The sequence below is a fragment of the Lepidochelys kempii genome, chromosome 10 (genome assembly GCF_965140265.1).
Source record: "Lepidochelys kempii isolate rLepKem1 chromosome 10, rLepKem1.hap2, whole genome shotgun sequence".
Taxonomy (NCBI): Eukaryota; Metazoa; Chordata; order Testudines; family Cheloniidae; genus Lepidochelys; species Lepidochelys kempii.
In genome coordinates this window covers 42,174,915-42,197,122 of record NC_133265.1, presented here as the reverse complement: position 1 = coordinate 42,197,122, position 22,208 = coordinate 42,174,915, and the positions used below count along the sequence as shown (strand labels likewise).

The following is a 22,208-nucleotide window of genomic DNA, read 5'->3' as shown; positions in this document are numbered from 1 at the left end:
TTGCCAGCTGTGATCGAAGGGGGGAGGGTGGTTGGCTCACAGGGAATTAAAATTAACAAAGGGGGCGGGTTTGCATCAAGGAGAAACACACACAACTGTCACACCATAACCTGGCCAGTCATGAAACTCGTTTTCAAAACCTCTCTGAAGTTCAGCACCCCTACCTGTGCTCTTCTAATCGCCCTGGTGTCTGGCTGTTCAAAATTGGCACTGAGGCAATTTGCCTCAACATCCCACCCCACCATAAACATCTCCCCCTTAGTCTCACAGATATTATGGAGCACATAGCAAACAGTAATAACAATGAGAATATTGGTTGCGCTGTGGTCTAACCTAGTCAGCAAACAGTGCCAGCGAGCTTTTAAACATCCAAAGGCACATTCTGCCACCATTCTGCACTTGCTCAGACTATAGTTGAACTGCTCCTTACTACTGTCCAGACTGCCTGTGTATTGCTTCATGAGCCATGGGAGCAAGGGGTAGGCTGGGTCTCCAAGGATAACTCTTGGCATTTTAACATCCCCAACAGTAATTTTCTGGTCTGGGAAGTAAGTCCCTTCTTGCAGCTGCTCAAACAGCCCGGAGTTCCTAAAGATGCAAGCGTCATGCACCTTTCCCGGCCATCCCACGTTGATGTCGGTGAAACGTCCCTTGTGATCCACCAGTGCTTGCAGCACCATTGAGAAGAACCCCTTGCAGTTTATGTACTGGTTGGCAAGGTGGTCCGGTGCCAAGTTAGGGATATGCGTTCTGTCTATTGCCCCACCACAGTTAGGGAAACCCATTGCAGCAAAGTCATCCACTATGACCTGCACATTTCTCAGAGTCACTACCCTTGATAGCAGAACATCAGTGATTGCATTGGCTACTTGAATCACAGCTGTCCCCACAGTAGATTTGCCCACTCCAAATTGATTCCCGACTGACCGGTAGCAGTCAGGCATTGCAAGCTTCCACAGGACTATCGCCACTCGCTTCTCAACTGTCAGGGCAGCTCTCATCTTGGTATTCCTGCACTTCAGGGCAGGGGAAAGCAACTCACAGAGTTCCAGGAAAGTGGCCTTACGCATGCAAAAGTTTTGCAGCCACTGGGAATCATCCCATACCCGCAAGAATATGCAGTCCCACCAGTCTGTGCTTGTTTGCCAGGCCCAGAATCAGCGTTCCACTGTAACAACTAGCCCCACTGCCGCAATGATGTTCCTGAAAGCACAGGATGTGACAATTGGAACGTCTGTGCCCATATCCTCCTCACAATCATCCTCGTTCTGCACATACTGCAGTATAATGCTTGAGGTGTTTACAATGCTCGCAACAGTAGCAGTGAGCTGAGCGGGCTCCATGCTTGCCATGCTATGGTGTCTGTATGGGTAACCCAGGAAAAAAGGCACAAAATGATTGTGTGTAGTTGCTTTCACGGAGGGACGGAGGAAGGGGAGATTGACGACATGTACCCAAAACCACTTGCAACAATGTTTTTTCCCCATCAGGCATTGGGAGCTTAACCCAGAATTCCAGTGGGCAGCAGAGACTGCGGGAACTCTGGGATAGCTTCCCCCAGTGCAACACTCCGTGAGTTGATGCTAGCCACAGTACTGAGGACGCACTCCGCCGACTTAATGCGCATAGTGGAGACATACACTTTTGACTGTATAAAATGGATTTTTAAAAATCGACTTCTATAAAATCGACCTAATTTCGTAGTGTAGACATACCCTAAGTAAAATACCTTACAGAAGTCTATGTATATTATGTCTGCACAATTACCCTTTGTCATCCAAATTCATAATCCGATCCAAAAAACTGTATCAAGTTTGACAAGACCCATTTTCCATAAAAGTAGGCATGAATTATGCTACCATCTTTTAATTCTTTAGTGATTCCATTCCATATCAGCCTTTCCATGATTTTGCCTGGTTTCAATATCTGGTTCAATATCCAGATATTACCAGACTAAAGTAACCCAGGCCATCCCATTTACCCTTTTAAAATACTGGCATATTAGCTTTTTTTCTAGTCCTCTGATGCTTCCCCTGTGTTCCAATATCTGTTAAATACCAACATCGATGGGTAAGAGAACTCCTTGGCCAATTCTTTCAAAACTCTTAATTGCAAGTTATCTGGTCCTGCAGATTTAAAACTGTTTACCTTCAGTACTTGCTGCTTAACATTTTGTCTATTACTGTATTTCATTATCATTGTAAAATGTGAATATTTCATCCAGCTTCTTTCCAAATACAGAACAGAAATATCTACTAAACATATCTACCCTTTCTTCATTGACAATTTTACCATTCTTATCTAGCAATGTACCTACACAAGTGTTAGGATTTCTTTTATTCCTCATGTATTTAACAAATTCCTTCTTACTGTCTTTAATCTAGTGTATTTTCTGTATTTTTCATTAATGTCTTTAGCTTCCCTTATCGATTGTCTGTATTGCATAACTGCTAATTTATAGAGATTGCTGTCAACTTCTCCATTTCCATTATATCTCTATGATAATTTTTATTGCTTTTTCAACTTCCCATCTTAATCAGGATGATGTCTTAACTTTATAAGCCTTCTTTCATGACTGCAGAATTGTAGGGTTTTGGGTGTCAAAGTTTCAAGGTAACTGCATCTGTATTCCCCCTCTGTGGTTCCTGGAGGGCACATACACCCCTTGATGGAGGGTTCTGGCTCCCAGTGTCACGTGTCTCTCCCTCCTGACTCTAGGGCATTTAAGGCTGCACAGTTCCCTGCCTTACACTGTGATATCCCCAGCTAGCCATTCTGCCTAAAGTCCAGTGCCTGTGCTTTGCCTTCTCTCCAAGAGCTATGCACCAGTTACAAGTTACCACACAGCTCTTTCTAAGCAGCACCTTTATTCTTAAGGTTACAGAGAAAACATAAAAGTAGTAAAACTTCCTAGATGCATATTAGAAGCTTACCAAAGGTCACCCCATCAGTCATAGGGACCTTAGTAGGCCAAAATCTTTCCAAACTTTTGACAAGGATTGGGGGCTGCCTTAGGACAAAAAGTCCTGTCTGTTTGCTGGATCAGAAAGGAGGCCTGAGTCAGCTTAAACACAGTGTTGTTATGCCAAAAGCCCTTTGTCTGTTAGTCTCTGGAAAATCCAGTTTGAACCTGTATGTGCAGTCCTCCCCCAGGTGGGGTACCTCTCTAGATGTATTTTCCACCTAGGGGATTCAACTTAATCACCCCCTACTGTTTTTGGCTTCTAGAAAAGCTGTAATAACTCTCCCACTTGGAGTTGCATACAGTCCCTGGCCCACAGTGAAACATAAACTTAATACAGTATGCTTCCCAAAGATATTGCATGGGATTGCAATATCTGTCATATTTCTAACTATAATTATATATATATAGGTGTATAAATACAAAAGTAAGTGTGTGTGTTGCTACCCATTTCTATTCTAACTTTGGCATAACAGCAATTTTGTATTGTCATAATTTTGTATCGTCATAATTGCCTAAATCTCCCTTGCTGCAGATTGACCCCATTACTACTTATCCTACCTTCTGGGGTCAAGGAGAACAATTGATCACTGTCCTCTTTATAACAGCCCTTAACATATTTGAAGACTTTTTTCCCTCCATAGTTGTCTTTTTTTTCTGGATTAAACATACCCAGTTTTTTAAATCTTTCCTTACAGACCAGGTGTTCTAAACCTTTTATCACTTCTTTTTTTCTCTCTCCTGTGGACTCTCTCCAATTTGTCCACATCTTTTTTTAAAGTGTGGTACCCAAAATTGTACACAGAAATCCAGCCAAGGCTTCATCAGTCCCAAGTAGAGTGGATCAGTTACCTCCCATTTCTTATATATGACACCACTGTAAATACTCCCCGGAATATTAGCATTTTTTGCAGCTGCATCACTTTGTTGACTCTCATTCAGTCATATCCACTGTAACCCCCAGATCCTTTCCAGCACTACTACCACCTAGCCAGATATTACCCATTTTGTAGCCGTGCATTTGATTTTTTTTTCTTGCACTTGTCTTTGTTGTATCTTCTCTGCTAGAAAGGTTCTGCTAACTCAGTACGGGCACTGACACTAGATTTGAACTTGTGACTCCACGTGTCGTGCTGCTGCTGCAGATTGCCTAAATTAGTTCTGAGTTATAATAATAGTGAACATATGGTAAAATAAAAAGAGAGCTGCACTCTAATTATTAGGTCAGTTGTATTCAGTATCTATGAACTAGGTAACAGTAGTTCAGATTCTTGAAGTGGATATGTTATTTGGCTTAATGAACCAGCTGACAAATAGATGTACCTCCATTGTCATCCTCTAATCACACTGCTCTGTCCAGAACTTTAAGTAATTTTTAGGTGTGTTGTCTCTGAAAGACAGACCAGAAGCTGCTAGACTTGTTCTCTTAACATCCACTAAAAAGATTTTTCTGACTGCAGTGTCACTTTCTGGGGGGCACGACAGAGACCCCCAAAAAATTGCCTTGCAAGCTTGTATGGATAAGCAAAGACTGACTATGTCTAAGATACATTCCCATTGTTTATGTGTTTCTGTCTCCTAAGCTGGCTTGTAATTCTGGGGCTAGGAAAAGGAACTTAGCATGTTGTTGTATATGCTATTGTTCAGTGATGCCCAAGTAGATATTACCCCAAATGTAAGCATCTAGGAAGTTACTTGTATCAATCTAGTGGTTATCATGGTTACAAATGATCATTTCTTGTTATTGATATTTTAAAAATGTAATAAAAAGGAAAAAAGCCCAACTTACTAAGAAAAGCGATATCCACCTATTAGGTGGTAGCCCTTCTGAACTGTTTCTGTGTTTGGAGGTATTCAGAGTTTGCTGAACTTGTTGGGAACATCTCTGGTGGAGTGTATTTGCTATTCATGTCCATATAAAAACAAAACTTGTACAAAATAGATCCAAGATGATACAGGTTTTGGAAATGAATAGCTAGGAGATGAAGAAAGTTTATCACATAATTGATATTTATTAATGTGGGTTTTTTTTCCCAGCATTAGGGTCCGCAGGAAAAGGAAGTCGGCCATTGGATATAGGACCTGACTACAAACCACCCATGAGTGGTAAGGCCCTTTATAAAGCATTTCAGCAGAGACCTATTAGGTTGAAATTCAGTATGTCTTGGTATAATGGTGTATGATGTGATATGTCTCCTAAAATATGAAGCTATTATTTACAGCCCTGAAGACATCTTTTCCAATAATTGCAGTTTTCCCCTTTTATGAACCATTTGATATTAGCAGTTCACAAGTAAGACTGGGAAAATAATTTAGCATGCTACTATAATATCTTTGTCCGCCATGAAAAAACAAATGGGAACAAAAATGTTTATATGCACCAGATTTCAATTATGTCACCAAACATTTTCCCAGCCTACTTTAAAACCACTGCCACTAGGTACCAGTGTACAATTAATTGTATAGAACATAATAGGGTCAAGGAGAAAAAAGTCTTGCTCTTAAACCTTCCTCTCATTTGCATTTAGTATCATGAAAGTCTTGCACTCAGGTACCACTGGTTAAAGCTGCATAAAATGTATCTTATTTTAAAGAAACATTTTCATTATAGAATACCAGTAGTGTATTAAGTGTGGTTACTGTGTCCAAAGGAATGCCTGATACCCTTTAGTTCCAGCAGGGTCCTTTTCACTGCATACTTGTCAGCTTTCCTGGATGTGTTTTCAGGCCCTTCTTCCCTTTCACTGTCCACCACACACCTTTCTAGAGACAGCAAAGTACAATTCCCCAAAGTCCTAGAGGCTTGGACTGTGAAAGAAGATAGCTGCTAGTAGCACAGTGCTGTTCTCTGGAAGCAGCATGCTGAGATGGATTTTTTTTTTAAATTATGGAAGGTATTTGAAATTAAAGGTTTATATTTTACTTTGAAACCTACATTTCTGAGCCATGCCCAGGAAACTACCATTTCTTTGAACAAATATGTAATTTGTGTGCTTGATTGTTATTTTTATTTTGTTTTAATTAGCGATGCCACAAAATTCACATCCAGAAGTAAACTTTTGCCCAAGTTTAAGGATCCAGGTCAGACCCACTACAGAAACAGGGGTAACCTGGGCCACAAACTCCAGATTCCAATACTTCCAAAGTTCCAGGGGAAGGAAGGGAGAATGAGTTTATTCATATGACAGAAGACTATCTGAACATTGGAGACACATGGTGCAAGAAGGGGGTAACTGAATAGGGAGTTAAGTAATAATAATAATCTGTAGCTCTTTATAGCACTTGTCACCAGTGCATCTCAAAGCTCTTTACAAAGGAAGGTCAGTATCATTATCCCCATTTTACAGATGAGGAAACTGAGGCTTGAATAGGTAATGGGAAGGCCCCTGCAGGTGGCACTTTTACAGCCCCAGACTATTAGGGTATTGGAGTGTGTGTTCCAGTGGGCTTCTGTCCTCTTGCCCTAATATCTGAAGGGACCCATCCATGCATCCTCAACAACAGTAGCAGAATGGGTGAACTTGTGTGGCCTCAGAGGGAGATACCGTCAGGTGATAAGAATTCTTACATTAGTTGGTCCAGTGACATGTAATGAGCATGTTTGTTGTTCCCTTGGAGACTCTTTAGAGATTGCTATGGGGAGCAGTTGATCAGGTGTCATTATATATAAGCACACCCTGTGCCTCTCTTTTGGCATAGTATCCTGTTTCCATGTTTTCAGTACAAATAGGACTTAACCAATTGATTTTTATATCAGTATTCTTTTTTTTTTAATCAGAAGTGCTCATGCAGATACACTTCAGTGTGAAGACTCATTGTTGCTTTGCAGGTTAACTATGCCAGCCTCTGACATATTGAACCTCTTTGTTGTGATATAGTTGATTGTCTCACCACACCTTAATGGTTTTCACAGCAACTGTAGGTATCATTACGTAATTTTTAATGGTCTATCATTTAGAAATAGATCATCAAAATGTTATATAGGAGAAAAGGATAATTGTACAGGCCATAATCAGGTGGTGATGTGCAAATGTTTAAATAACAAAAGATAAGAGAGAGAGTACTTAATGTGAAATGCACCAGCTGAGCCAAGATTAGTTTCTGTCTGACACTGTGTACTTTCTTCAGGCTCCCCATCACTGTTGATTCCTTTTTTCCTCCTGTAGTGGGGAGCTTTTTCTCAAGTAAAGGTTTTGTATAACAAGTGCTTTCCTCTTCCCCCCTCTTCCCCCGCCTCCCCTACAGGCAGTAACAGTCCTCATGGAAGCCCCACATCCCCCCTGGATAGCAACATGCTTCTAGTCATAATAGTATCTGTTGGAGTGATCACCATTGTGATAGTGGTGATTGTTGCTGTCTTCTGCACTCGTCGCACCACCTCTCACCAGAAAAAGTAAGATGTGCTTTACTCCGTTCTGGTTTTCTCCATTTATTCAGTTACTTAATAGCTGCATCTATGACTGCAAGAGTAGTGATGTCTCCATTATGACCTCACAATTGCAGTTAGTACTGGCAAAGGCTTAAAAAATATTCCATCTGAAAGTGTTGGCACAACCCTCAGCCATTCATGCATTTTCTTTGTCCTTACCTATCAATATCAATCGTGTCTTATGTGGGTTGAATTTAAGTCAGTTAATTATTATATAGGTCTGCGCCACTAACACTAGCTGTTTAAGGATGGCTGTTTCCTTGGCTTCACTGATGAAAGAGTTAAATATCTTACTCCAACAAAAGGTGATGCCATTTTAGATTTAGTACTGGTAAGTAACAAGGCCCTTAGAGAAGAACTCATTGTAGAGGACAATCTTGGTTCAAGTGATCTTGAATTAATTCACTTTAAACTAAATAGATTGGTCTTGGGACTGATCTTATTTAACATGTTCATTAATGACGTGACAAAAAGTGGAAGTGTGCTAATAAAATTTGCAGGTGACAGAGCTGGGAGATATTTCCAGTATGGAGGAAGACCAGAATATCATAAAAGAAGATTTGGACAACCTTGAAAACTGGACTAATAAAAATGGGATGAAATTTAATAGGGCAAAGTGCAAGGTCATGCACTTAGGGACTAATATCAAGAATTTTTGCTATAAACTGGGGATGTATCAGTTGGAAGTGACAGAGAAGGACAAAGACCTAGGTATGTTGGTCTATCACAGTATGACTATGAGCCACTAATGTGGAATGGCCGTGAAAATGGCTAATTCAATTTTAGGATGCATCAGGTGAGGTATTTCCAGTAGAGATCATAGAATCATAGAATATCAGGGTTGGAAGGGACCCCAGAAGGTCATCTAGTCCAACCCCCTGCTCAAAGCAGGAGATAGGGAAGTGTTATTACTATTATACAAGGCACTGGTGAGACCACATCTGAAGTATTGTGGGCAATTCTGTCCCATGTTTAAGAAAGATTAATTCAGACTGTAATAGATGCAGAGAAGGGCTACTAGGATGATCAGAGGAATTGAAAACCTATGTTACGAGAGGAGACTTACAGAACTTGGCTTGTTTAGCCTAAGAAAACGAAGGATGAGGGGAGATATGATTGCTGTCTATAAATACATCAGAGGAATAAACATCAGGGAGGAAGAGGTGTTAAACTGGCCATCAATAAGTTTAAGCTTGAAATTAGATGAAGGGTCTAACCATCAGAGGAGTGAAGTTCTGGAACAGCCTCCTGAGGAGAGTAGGGAGAGGCAAAGACTGAGCTTGATAAGTTTATGGAGGGTATGGGATGATGAGACTGCCAACGATGGCATAGGACCCATCCACAACTGCTATTAGCAAATATCCCCAGTTGTTAGAGATGGGATACCAGAGAGGGGGGGCTCTGAGTTACTATAGAGAATTCTTTCCCAGGTGTCTGGCTGGGGACACAGCTGCTACTCTGAAACCTGTCATTTAGTGTAATTCATCTGAGTCTTTGTATGAAAGATTTAGATGCAAAAGTTGCTTGGTTCTATTATTAGTCTTGTCCTTTCTGCAGAAAAGGACCTGAGGATTACAGTGGACAAGAAGCTGGATATGAGTCAGCAGTGTGCCCTTGTTGCCAAGAAGGCTAATGGCATATTGGGCTGTATTAGTAGGAGCATTGCCAAGGTCAAGGGAAGTGATTATTTCCCTCTATTTGGCACTGGTGAGGCCACACCTGGAGTACTGTGTCCAGTTTTGGGCCCCCCACTACAGAAAAGATGTGGACAAGTTGGAGAGAGTCCAGCAGAGGGCAACAAAAATGATTAGGGGGCTGGGGCACATGACTTATGAGGAGAGGCTGAAGGAACTGGGGTTAGTTACGCTGCAGAAGAGAAGAGTGAGGGGGGATTTGATAGCAGCCTTCAGCTACCTGAAGAGGGATTCCAAAGAGGATGGAGCTAGGTTGTTCTCAGTGGTGGCAGATGACAGAACAAGAAGCAATGGTCTCAAGTTGCAGTGGGGGAGGTCTAGGTTGGATATTAGAAAAAACTAGGAGAGTAGTGAAGCACTGGAATGAGTTACCTAGGGAGGTGGTGGAATCTCTATCCTTAGAGGTTTTTAAGGCCCGGCTTGACAAAGCCCTGGCTGGGATGATTTAGTTGGAGTTGGTCCTGCTTTGAGCAGGGGGTTGGACTAGATGACCTCCTGAGGTCTCTTCCAACCCTAATCTTCTATGATTCTAGGATTGTCATACCAAAAGAACTTAGGTTTGAAATATCCTGATAGATACCATTCAGGAATCCTTTGTGTGATCCGTGGCACTCTAGTGCAGCAGACTGAAAATTCTGTATATTTGGTGAATCTCAAGATGGATACTTTTATTAAATTAAAGGGACATTATCAATTTGATTTTTCTGGTAGAGCAATCCCTTAAATAGCATGTCCCACATTATGTTTCTAAAAATTATAAAGGTTTAACTTCTTCCCAGCTTATAAGGTCCTTTCAGCAAGAGAAGCAGCAGGCCCCAAGAACAACACCTCAAACTTGCTCACGTCCTTCCTCCTCTCACCCTCTTCCACTCTATTGTGTGCCCACTCCTGCCAACTTACTTCTTCAGCAGTTTAGGACTGATATAAGGCCTCCTAACTTTTACATTTCACTCACCCAGAACCTGCAGAGGAGTTTCAGGGAGTGAAATACCCTCCCTCCTGCTGCACTCTTCAGGCTACCTTGGCCCCCTGACAAATGGAGCTTTTCCATTTCCTCTTTTGCTCCCAGGGTCCAAGGTGGAAAGGGGTGTTTGAACGCCTCATTTTCCACCTATTAAAACCCTTGACATCACACAAAAATTGCCTCACACTCCAGAACCTGGCACTGTTATTCCAACAAGAGCGAGTAAGCACATTAGCTGAATGTATCTGCTAACCTGATCAGTAGTAAAATCATTAACATTTAGATTATCAACATTAAGCTTCAGAGTTATCACCATTTTGAGGTAATTGTGTCATTTCACACCCCACTTGTGGCTGTTATTTAAGGTTGTTTGCACGCTTAGGACAACAACAGAGCATTGGTTTCCATACACTTCACATTTGTCTTCACCACCACAAGGACTGGGAACTTAATATTTGTTTATGAAAGCTTAGGTTCTGCAGCACATGGCAGATTTTGAGGAAAAAATCTGTGGCTGCATAGTACACCAGCCTATCCCTTTAGGTGTGGAACATGTAGATAGCTGCCACACAGCTGAATAGTAGATCTAAAAAAAATTCAGATGAAAACTCACCTGTCTCTGAGAGTAACAAAATATTTGTCTAAGAATGTTTTATTTATTTTCTTGTTTTGCAAGGAAACGAGCTGCCTGCAAATCAGTCAATGGGTCCCATAAATACAAAGGAAATTCCAGGGATGTCAAACCCCCTGACCTTTGGATCCATCATGAAAGACTGGAGCTGAAACCCATTGATAAATCTCCAGACCCTAACCCAATCATGACAGACACCCCAATCCCTCGCAACTCCCAGGACATCACACCAGTTGACAATTCCATGGATAGCAATATCCATCAAAGGCGCAACTCATACAGGGGTAAGCTTGGCTAACAACAAGCTGTAGTTGGATCATGGTATTTAATTGTGTAAAATTAGTTTCAGTATAACCACTGTATCTGGCAAAAGTATTTCTTAAAATGTTATTTAGATTATAATAAAGTTTTTATTAAATTGTTATTTTTCTATTTATTAGTTTCGGTTTAGTGACTAGATTACAGGGCTCTGTTCCATTCCAGTGTAGGGGATTCATCTTCATGGTTTACATATGTATCAGTGGGACAATAGAGTGCAGAAGAATACATTTTTGAGTTATTCTTTGGTATATCATAATAATGGTACCTAGTTATAACAAGTTAGTAATCTTGTGTGCAAGGTAGTATAACAAGTATCTCATACTAGTCTGTTGAGGGAAATGATGATTAGTGCCATCTCTACATGACTGAGCTTAATTCATACTACCATTTCTCTCCAGAAATTGCTTTTCTTATAGGATATTAGTTTCATGGAAGTCTGGACTGTTTCTCCCATGTACAATAGTGCTTGTAACCCAACTGCCCCTGCTGGTTTTCCAGCGGAGGGGGTGGAAGAACTAAATCTAGTCTGTTCTTGGATGCTTGCCAGTCATCAGCTGCAGAACTATTATGAAGAGGACAGCCAAACTATGCACACAGAATTAAAATATGTTTGTAGCCAAATCACCTGGTTGTGTATTGTCATGAAGGAATCAGTGCTGTAGTAAGTAACCTTCAGTATTCTTTCTCAGGGCATGAGTCAGAGGACAGCATGTCCACATTGGCAGGAAGAAGAGGGATGAGGCCAAAAATGATGATGCCATTTGATTCTCAGCCCCCTCAGCGTAAGTTAACAGCCTTTTTTAACAATTGTCTCTTCCAGAAGGAATGTTTTGTTATAATTGGGAACAACAAAACAAGACATTGTGAATATATTCTCAACACCCCCCACCCCCAAATAATTCCATCCCAGGTTGCAATGGGGATAATATCAGGAAGGGGCACTAAAGTCCTCTTACACCTTTATTTTATTGACAGAGAGATCTGGATGGCCCTTTCTGAACAAGGAGTATTTACTGTGTGGAAGAAATAGCTCAAAAAAGCATTTGCACATATTTTAGAAAGAATAACTATATAGAATAATCCTGTAGGCTTCCCAGTACTCATTCTGATAGTACTTTTCTTCCAAAAAAATTATATTATTCTAATCTCAAGGTGCAGGGAATGCTGCCTAGAATGCTCACTGATAGAAGCTGAGGTTCAGTGGGCCTGGTCAAGCAGACTCTCATTTTGGATGTGTCCTACTTCTTTCTGTCTTTCAGTGTGTAGACTTAATGTGCATCAGCTGCCAGACATCCCATTTGGGGGAAAAAATCAAATTTCAAATAAGAGGGTAATTTGTGGGTGCCTGGTTGGTTACCTTTGCTATCTGTGAATTTTCTTCACTACCAGTTACTGATGATTGAGGAAAGCTCACTAACTGGAAGTTTTGCTACTGCTGTAGCACCATGCAGTGGGGCCATGCTATTTTTCCCATTACTCCAGAATATTGTAAGAACAGTTCTTTTCTCAAACAATACTTGCAGTTTCAAACAATCTCTCTGAGAGCAGAGGAAACTTTGCCACAATGCATTAATTCTACTGGTCTTCAGTCTCCAGAGAATTACTGAGATCTTGGCTCAGGTCATAAGTGCATATAAGTTTGGTTTATGCTGGATTCCACAAGCATTTGTCTTTATCGCAAAACCACTATATGCCGTTATCAGGCACAAGTCAGCACAATGTGCATTTTTCTTCAAGTAGCGTGTCTGTGGGTGCTCCACTTCAGGTCCTCATGCACATCATGCACCTTTAATCAGAGATTTTCAGTGGCAGTGACCATTTGGCGCGCACATGTGCTCCAGACATCCTCATGCCCTGACAGAGGATATATAGAGCTGTATGGGCTAGCCACCATATCAGCTGCTCTTCACCCTGAAACAGAGCATCTTGCATGCCCACTCTAGCACAGCCTGTAGCTGAGCCCTTTTAGTTTAGTTTGTATGATAGTTCAGTTTAGTTTAATAGTTTATCTAGTTTGCTTGTTTTGAATTCTATTTTTATTGGAGGATTTTTCTATCAACCCCCACCCACCACCACCACCTCTGTTGCTGAGGGGCTATCTTCAGGGGGGTCATTGTTGCTAGCGTATGCCAGGATCTCCAGGCATCAAGCACCATCTTTCCTGCCAGGGATCCATCCCAGTTAGTGATGGCCATTCTTGATACCTCCATTGTGTGGGAGACTCCCACATACCAGCCAAGTGTAATATCTGCATGTCTTTTACAAGCAGATTTAGGAAAAACAGGCAAATTAAGTTCAGGTTGCTCATGATGGAACAAGCCCTGAGACCTGCCTCTGATCCAGGCTTTAAGAATCCTTCTGTACACTGGCCTTCAAGCACGTTTAGTGCCCTGTCAACCTCCATATCCCTTAGCAGTATGCGTAGGGGACCAGCTCTGGCACCCTCTGGAGTGGTGCCTGCATGGTGCAGTATAAGGGGCTCTGCCGGCTCCCCCCACCCTCAGTTCCTTCTTGCCGCCAGTTACAGTGCTGGAACTTCTGCTGCTTCGACTAGTTTTCACTTAGTTCAGTATGTCTCATGATAGTTTCTTTGTAAAATAGTTGTATATAGTTTAGTATTTACCCTTAGTATTAGTTCTAGTTAGTTGGTCCTCGACGGGACTCAGTCTATGGACGGGCATGCCCCAGTCCCCAGGCTTTAAACCATGCAATCGTTGTAAGTGGCCTGTGCCCATCAGTGACCCGCACATTAGTTGTTTAAGGTGTGTGGGAGAAGGACACATAAGCGACAAGTGTCACATCTGTAAGTCGTTCAAACCCAAAACGAAAAAGGAGAGAGAGATCCATCTCAGGGCACTCCTGATGGAGTCAGTGCTGACCCCGGCAACGGAGCAGAAGTCCGACTCAGCCCCAAGCACTGCAGCATCGGTATGGAGCGCCCCGCTGGTGCCATCCATGAGCCAGCATCAATCCCCCTCCCCAGCCATGGCCAAGAAGCCCAAGAGATCCACAAAGGGAAGATCTCCCCCTTCCCATAAGGGAAAGGAGAGAGCTGGAGGAGAGCCAAGACCCATGGTGGGCAGCTCAACACCTCCGTCAGGGAGTGGGGCCCCAGCTCATGTCGAGCAGTCGAGCCCTTCCCGTACTATGCCTGCCACGCTGGACAGTGATGAGGGCCTCCGTCAACTCGAAGTCTCATCAATGCCCAAGGCCCTGCAGGCAGCGCAGGAAATCCTGACTCTACCAGTGCCACCTACACCGGTGGTACCCAAGGCCAGGGGTAAACCCACCTCAGCAGCACTGCTCCCCATCGCGGGGGACATCCTGCCAGCACTCGCCTGCACGGAGCCATCATGCCTCTCCAGTCTCCGGACCCTGGGCACTGACAGCGAGATTCGAGGCATGGCTCACCAGTAACCTGGTGCAGACCTGCAGAGGTACACGTCCCCTGGCATGAGCCTCGAGACCGACCTATCGGGTCTCCAATGCCTCAGCACCATTCCTGCGATCGATCGCTGGCACCTGTCGCCGAGACGCGAATCCCCTCGATCAGGAAGATTCTACCGACAGCTGACCCGCTCTGACTCCTGGTTCCGCTCTAGATCCCAGTACAGGTCAAGCAGCATGAGGTGTAGATCACCATTCTACTGATGCAGATCCGCCGAACACCAAAGATCCACGGGGTTCCACGGGAGGAACTGGTCCCGATCAGATAGGTTGGTGTGTCAAGATACAGCGGCTGGCACCACAGGGAGGAGGGCCACCGGGCAAGGCGGTCATGGTCACTCGGCAGTGTCCGTTCTGCTTTACATTTTCGGTGCTGGTCAGGAGTCCCTGGTAGCAGGACAGGCTCCGGCACCAGTGGTACCGTCAACCCCATTGGCACTGTAACCGACCCCGTGCCTCCAGGCCAATGGCCAGCAGCATGGTACCCATGGAATCCATGGGGGTTCACCCAGCCTTCCCAGGCCGCCTGGTCAGCAGTGGGAGCCTCAGGCCATCGGCCGCAGCATCCCGCCCTCCTCCGGAGGTGGAGACCCCACAGGGAAAGACTAAAGGCCATGAGTATCTCTATACTCACCCTGCACCAAACTCATAGAATCATAGAACTGGAAGGGACCTCAAGAGGTCATCTAGTCCAGTCCCCTGCACTCAAGGGCAGGACTAAGTATTATCTAGACCATCCCTGACAGGTATTTGTCCAACCTGCTCTTAAAAATCACCAATGATGGAGATTCCACAACCTCCCTGGGCAATTTATTCCAGTGCTTAACCAATCTGACAGGAAGTTTTTCCTAATGTCCAACCTAAACCGCCCTTGCTGCAATTTAAGCCCGTTGCTTCTTGTCCTATCCTCAGAAGTTAAGAAGAACAACTTTTCTTCCTCCTCCTTGTAACAACCTTTTATTACTTGAAAACTGTTATCATGTCCCCTCCGTCTTCTCTTCTCCAGATTAAACAAACCCAATTTTTTCAATTCTCCCTCATAGGTCATGTTTTCCAGACCTTTAATCATTTTTGTTGCTCTTCTCTGGACTTTCTCCAATTTGTCCACATCTTTCCTGAAATGTGGAACCCAGAACTGGACACAATACTCCAGTTGAGGCCTAATCAGCGTGGAGTAGAGACCCAGAATTACTTCTCTTGTCTTGCTTACAACACTCTTGCTAATACATCCCAGAATGACGTTCGCTTTTTTTGCAACAGTGTTACACTGGTGACTCATATTTAGCTTTTGGTACACTATGACCCCCTGATCCCTTTCAGCAGTATTCCTTCCTCGGCAGTCATTTCCAATTTTATATGTGTGCAACTGATTGTCCTTCCTAAATGGAGTACTTTGCATTTGTACTTATTGAATTTCATCCTGTATACTTCAGACCATTTCTCCAGTTTGTCCAGATTATTTTGAATTTTAATCCTATCCTCCAAAGCACTTGCAACCCCTCCCAGCCTGGTATCGTCCGCAAACTTTATAAGTGTACTCTCTGTGCTGTTATCTAAATCATTGATGAAGATATTGAACAGTACCAGACCCAGAACCAATCCCTGCGGGACCTCACTCATTATGCCCTTCCAGCATGACTATGAACCACTGATAACTACATTCTGGGAACGATTTTCCAACCAGTTATGCACCCACCTTATAGTAGCTCCATCTAGGTTGTATTTCCCTATTTTGTTTATGAGAAGGTCATGCGAGACAGTATCAAAAGCCTTACTAAAGTCAAGATATACCATATCTATCACTTCCCCCCATCTACAAGGCTTGTTGCCCTGTCAAAGAAAGCTATCAGGTTGGTTTGACACTATTTGTTCTTGACAAATCCATGCTGACTGTTATTTATCTCCTTATTATCTTCTAGGTGTTTGCAAATTGATTTCTTAATTAGTTGCTCCATTACCTTTCTGGGTACAGAAGTTAAGCTGACTGGTCTGTAATTCCACAGGTTGTCCTTATTTCCCTTTTTGTAGATGGGCACTATATTTGCCCTTTTCCAGTCTTCTGCAATGTCTCCTGTCTTCCATAACTTTTCAAAGATAATTGCTAATCGCTCAGATATCTCCTCAGTCAGCTCCTTGAGTATTCTAGGATGCATTTCTGCAGGCCCTGGTGATCTGAAGACCTCTAACTTGTCTAAGTAATTTTTGACTTGTTCTTTCCCTATTTTAGACTCTGATCCTACCTCACTTTCGCTGGCATTCACTATGTTAGACGTCCAATTGCCACCAACCTTATTGGTGAAAACTGAAACAAATAAATCATTAAGCACCTCTGCCATTTCCACATTTTCTGTTATTGGCTTCCCCTTCTCCCTCCCTTCTCCCCCCCCCACCCCAACGGGCCTACTCTGTCCTTAGTCTTCCTCTTGCTTCTAATGTATTTGTAGAATGTTTTCTTGTGTCCTTTAATGTCCCTAGCTAGTTTGATCTCGTTTTGTGCCTTGGCTTTCCTAATTTTGTCCCTACATACTTGTGTTATTTGTTTATATTCATCCTTTGTCATTTGACCGAGTTTCCAGTTTTTGTAGGACTCTTTTTTCAGTTTTAGATCATTGAAGATCTCCTGGTTAAGCCAGGGTGGTATCTTGCCATACTGCCTATCTTTCCTCCCTCATAGTTGAGGTCGTTAACCAGAGGGAGACCCGGGGCTATGCCCAAGAATAAAGACTCAAAAAGACTGGATCTGTTTGGTTGAAAAATTTATCCGTCTTCCAACCTTCAGTTGAGAACGGCCAACTACCAAGCCACCCTTGGCTGCTATGACTACAATATGTGGCAGTCTATGGCCAATTTTGAGGTCTCACTGCCCGAAGGGTCCAGGAAGGAATTGTGGGCGATCCTCAAAGAGGACATGGCTGCAGTGAGAATGGCCCTCCAAGCAGCCTCAGATGCAGCAGACTCTGTGGCTCGCGCCATGGCCTCCGCCATCTCCATGTGAAGGTCTTCCTGGCTGCTCCTCTTGGGTCTGTCAACGGAGGCTCAGCAATCGATGCAGAACCTCCCCTTCGATGGCCAGGGCCTGTTTGCAGAGCAGATAGACAGTAAACTGCGTGGCCTTAAGGACTCCCGCACTATCCTGAAAACTCTGGGGCAGTACGTTCCCGATCCAGCCTGTAAGTAGTTCAAACTGCAGCAATCTCAGAGCCAACCCCGCCAGGAGCCCCCCCATAAGAAAAGTATACCCCGGATCCGTCTGTCCCACTGTTCTCCAACTACCAGTTTGCGGTCCTCCTATTCAGCGACAGCACCCAGAGTGTTTACCAAGTGCTGTCGGTGGATGTCTGCTTACCTCAAGCATCAGGGTATCCAGATCTACCCGTACCTTGACACCTGGCTAGTCAAGGGCAACTCCAGCTCTCAGGTCCAGGAGAATGTTGCGGTGCTGCAAGCCACATGTGTCATTCCCTGGGCCTACTGGTGAATGACAAAAAGTCTATGTTAGTTCCAGTGCAAAGGATAGAGTTAATTGGAGTGGTGCTCGACTCAACCTGCGCCAGAGTGTTCCTGCCGCCAGACGTTGACAGATCGCATCGCGGAAGTCTCCGCATTCCCCCTGATTATAGCCAGGTCACATGGCAGCGTGCACATACATTGTCTGCATACATACATTCCAGACTCCAGATGTGGTCCCTACAGCAATGGCTCGCGATGGTCTATTCCCAGTCCAGAGATCACCTGGACAATGTTGTTACCATTCCCCTGGCAGTACTCGCGTCAGTGCGATGGTGGACCTATCATACATGGTCCCAGAGGAGGTTCCATTCGACACCCCCCATCACTCTATCAAGTTGGTATCGGACACCTCGGACTTCGGCTGGGGCATACACCTCGGCGACCTCCACATCCAGGGTATGTGGTCCCTGGAGGAGATGACGTTACACATAAACATCAAAGAACTCAGGGCGGTCCGCTTGGCATACGGAGTCTTCCTACATCACCTGTCAGGAAAGGTGGTGAGAGTCCTGATGGACAACACGGCCTTGATGTTCTACATCAACAGGCAAAGCGGGGGAGAGCACATTCTTCGACTCTCTGCCAAGAGGCACTCCATCTCTGGGACTTCTGCATCAGCCACAAAGTCCATCTGGAAGCTTGTCATCTCCCTGGCGTCAAGAACACATTAACGGATCACCTCAGCAAGTACTTCTCCTCTCACCACGAGTGGTCACTCCACCTGGAGGTAGCCTGTATGATATTCCAGAGGTGGGGAACTCCCCAAGTAGACATGTTTGCCACCAGGCTAAACAGGAAATGCCACCAGTCTTGTTCACGGTAAGGCCTGGGCAAGGACTCCCTCTCCGATGCCTTCCTTCTGTTGTGGTCAGGGAACCTGATGTATGTATTCCCTCTGATTCCTCTCATCAACAGGGTCCTAGCAAAGATCAAGAGAGACAAGGCACAGATTATCATGATCACCCTGGTGTGGCCTCGCCAGCACTGGTTCAGCATGCTCATGAACGTGGCAGCGGCCCCTCCCTGGCCCCTGCCCAACCATCCAGACCTGCTGTCAGAGGACCATGGTCGGCTCCTGCACCCCAGCATCATGTCCCTCTTCCTCTCAGCATGGGTGCTGTGTGGCTGAACCTGGAGGAGCGGATTTGCTCGGATGAGGTCCAACAGGTCCTCCTGGGAAGCAGGAAGCCCTCAACCAGACTGACTTACCTGGCCAAATGGATGAGGTTTTCCCACTGGGCGTCTGAGCGTGGCATCTCTCCCTCGCACACTTCCATACAGTCTATCTTAGACTACCTGCTTCGTCTGAGGAACCAGGGCCTGTCACTCTCTTCTATTAGAGTGCATCTTGTGGCCATTTCCACTTTTCACCACTGATCCAAGGCTAGACGGTGTTTTCTCATGACATGATTGTCAGATTCTTGAGAATCCTCGAGAGACTCTTCCTGCAGGTACAGACCCCTGTCCCACAACTTGGTCATCAGCCAAGAATGGTGACTCTCACAGCTATAATTCCATCATTAGATTCCAGAGATTGGTTTGTGGCCCTTGATCTTCAGCATACGTTTTTTCACATTGCATTTCACCCCCTCACAAGAGGTTTCTTTGTTTTATAGTCAAAAAGACTCAAAAAGATTGGATCTGTTTGGGCGAAAAATTTATCCGTCTTCCTGCCTTCAGTTGAGAGTGGCCAACTACCAAGCCCCCCTTGGTTGCTATGACTACAATATGTGGCAGTCTATGGCCAATTTTGAGGTCTCGCTGCCTGAAGGGTCCAGGAATGAATTGTGGGCGATCCTCAAAGAGGACATGGCTGCAGCGAGAGTGGCCCTCCAAGCAGCCTCAGACACAGAAGACTCTGTGGTTCACACCATGGCCTCCGCCATCTCCATGTGAAGGTCTGCTTCCTGGCTGCTGCTCTTGGGTCTGTCAACGGCGGCTCAGCAATCGATGTAGAACCTCCCCTTCAATGGCCAGGATCACTTCCAGTATCGATTGCTTCCATTCAGCCTCTTCTCTGCACCAAGCGTGTTCTCAGAAGTTATATCAGTGGTAGCCGCTCGCCTATGACAGCTAGGTGTGTTCATTTTCCCTTACCTCGATAATTGGCTTCTTAAGTACTAATTGTACAACAAAATTCTTTCTGTAGTACGGATAACCATGTCTCTATTCTACAGGTTAGGTCTTCAACTCAACATTGGAAAAATCCATTCTGACCTCAGTATAGCAGATACAATTCATAGGGGTGTCTCTGGATGCTGTAACAGCCAGGGCTTACCTACCTGTTGACAGGTTTATGACCCTAACAAACGCCATCTCCAGGTTTCAAATAAGCCTGCAGGCATCGAAAAGAAGTTGTCTTCAACTGCTATGACTTGCACTTTTGTAAAGCAATGTGCCCGGTATATAGCCGGTATATCTGCCCAGAATATAGCTGGTATGTAGCCAATCACACCCTCATCTCAACCTGTTACCTTCCAGGCATACAAAACACAATGTCTGACAATCTGAACAGGCACTCACTAGATTCCGAGTGGGACTCAGAGTCTCAAATTCTCAAACATATTCTTCTCACTTGGGGGCTTCCAGATGTGGACTTTGCCATCACTACCAACAGGAAGTGCAAGAAATTCTGCTTGAGATAGGGACTGGGTCGCAATCCCTAGGAGACACCTTCCTAATTTTTTGGACAAGGGGTCTTCTTACAGTATACTCCCCAAAACCATTGATCCTCAGTGTGTTGAACAAGATTAAACACGACTAAGTCAGAATCATTCTAGTTGTACCAACTTGGCAAAGACATGTGTGGTATCCTTACCTGATTCGCCTCATTTCTTGTCCACCATTGAGACTTCCAACCGTTTTGATTCCAGTCAGACTTTTCATCTCAACTTGAGAATGCTTCAGCTCAGAGCTTGGCTCCCTGATGGTTCTTGGGGCTGGAGATTTCAGCAGAAGTACAACAGGTATTGTTAAAGAGCAGGAAGATATCTACCTGAAACACTTAACATTGAAAATGGAAGAGATTCCACCACTGGTGTGCCCAGGGGCAGTTTTGCTCTCTGCTGTTCTCAGTTACCTGTCGGAATTAAAAAAGATAAGTGTTTCTCTGAGTTCCATCAAGTTTCACTTGGTGGCTATCACAGCCTTTCATTCACTGGTAGAGGGTTTCTTACTGTTTGCCTACCCCACAACGGCAAGATTCATCAAGGGATTGATTAATCTCTTCCTGCAAATTAAAGGGCCCACCCTTAAACTTGGTTCTTAATTCCCTTATGATACCTCCCTTTGAGACACTGTGTCCTCTATTTTAGCTATCAATGAAAGAGGCTTTTTGGTGGCCATCACTTCTGCCAGGAGAGTTGGAAAAATGGGAACTTCAATGGCAGATGCTCCTTTTACATTTTTCTTCAAGGATAAAATTTGAATTGCAGCCACATCCTAAGTTTCTTCCTAAAGTATCTCCTGAATTTCATATTAACCAGGTTATTTATCTTCCAGTTTTTATCCCAGAGCCACGCCAGACCAGAGAGGAAACTATCCTCCATACCTTGGATGTTAAAAGGGTGTTTGACTTTTATCTGGACAGACCTCAACTGTTTAGAAAGTCACCCAGACTGTTTATTTTGTGGACAGATCCAAAGGATCCACAGTTTTCACCCAAAAACTGTCGAGATGAATCTCAGGGTATATTATCTCTTGTTATGAGGCTGCCAGCATTCAGTATCCTTCTTGAGTTCTACCCCATTCAATAAAGTCCTAGTCTACCTCTATGGGAATATTGAAAGATGTTACAGTTGTTGAAATCTGTAGAGCTGCAAGCTGTATCTCAGTACATATTTTCTCTAAACATTATGCCTTGGTTCATGCCTCCAGTTCAGAGGTTTTGGTTGGCATTGCAATTATATCTTCAGTGTTAGATCCAGCTCTGAAGCTCCTTCCTCCTTCTGATGATATTGCTTGGGAATCACCTGAAGTGGAGCACCCATAGGGGCACTACTAGAAGAAGAAGAGGTTACTCACTTTGTGCAGTAACTGGAGTTCTTTGAGATGCGTGTCCCTATGTGTGCTCCACTGTCCGCCCTCTGCTTCAGAGTCTTGTCTTGCAGGACTTCACCATAGAGAAGGAACCAAGGGTCATTCACCCATACAGTTCTGTATATCCTCAACACAGGGCATGAGGCTATCTGGAGTATGTGTGCAGGCCAGATGAGCACTGCTACCGAAAAACCCTGATCAAAGGCACATGG

General features: G+C 44.2%; 1 protein-coding gene across 12 annotated transcripts in view; it reads left to right on the top strand.

The window, feature by feature from the left end:
- NEO1 (neogenin 1) overlaps positions 1-22,208 on the top strand; it is a 516,517-nt gene that overhangs the window by 478,184 nt on the left and 16,125 nt on the right. For 10 of the 12 annotated variants that reach the window (XM_073363103.1, XM_073363101.1, XM_073363105.1 and 7 more), the window contains 4 exons: positions 5,000-5,068; positions 7,208-7,355; positions 10,726-10,964; positions 11,691-11,783. In XM_073363103.1, the coding sequence (XP_073219204.1) occupies positions 5,000-5,068; positions 7,208-7,355; positions 10,726-10,964; positions 11,691-11,783 (549 nt within the window). The remainder of the gene's footprint in view (positions 1-4,999; positions 5,069-7,207; positions 7,356-10,725; positions 10,965-11,690; positions 11,784-22,208) is intronic. The other 2 variants (XM_073363096.1, XM_073363094.1) reach the window with 1 other exon arrangement.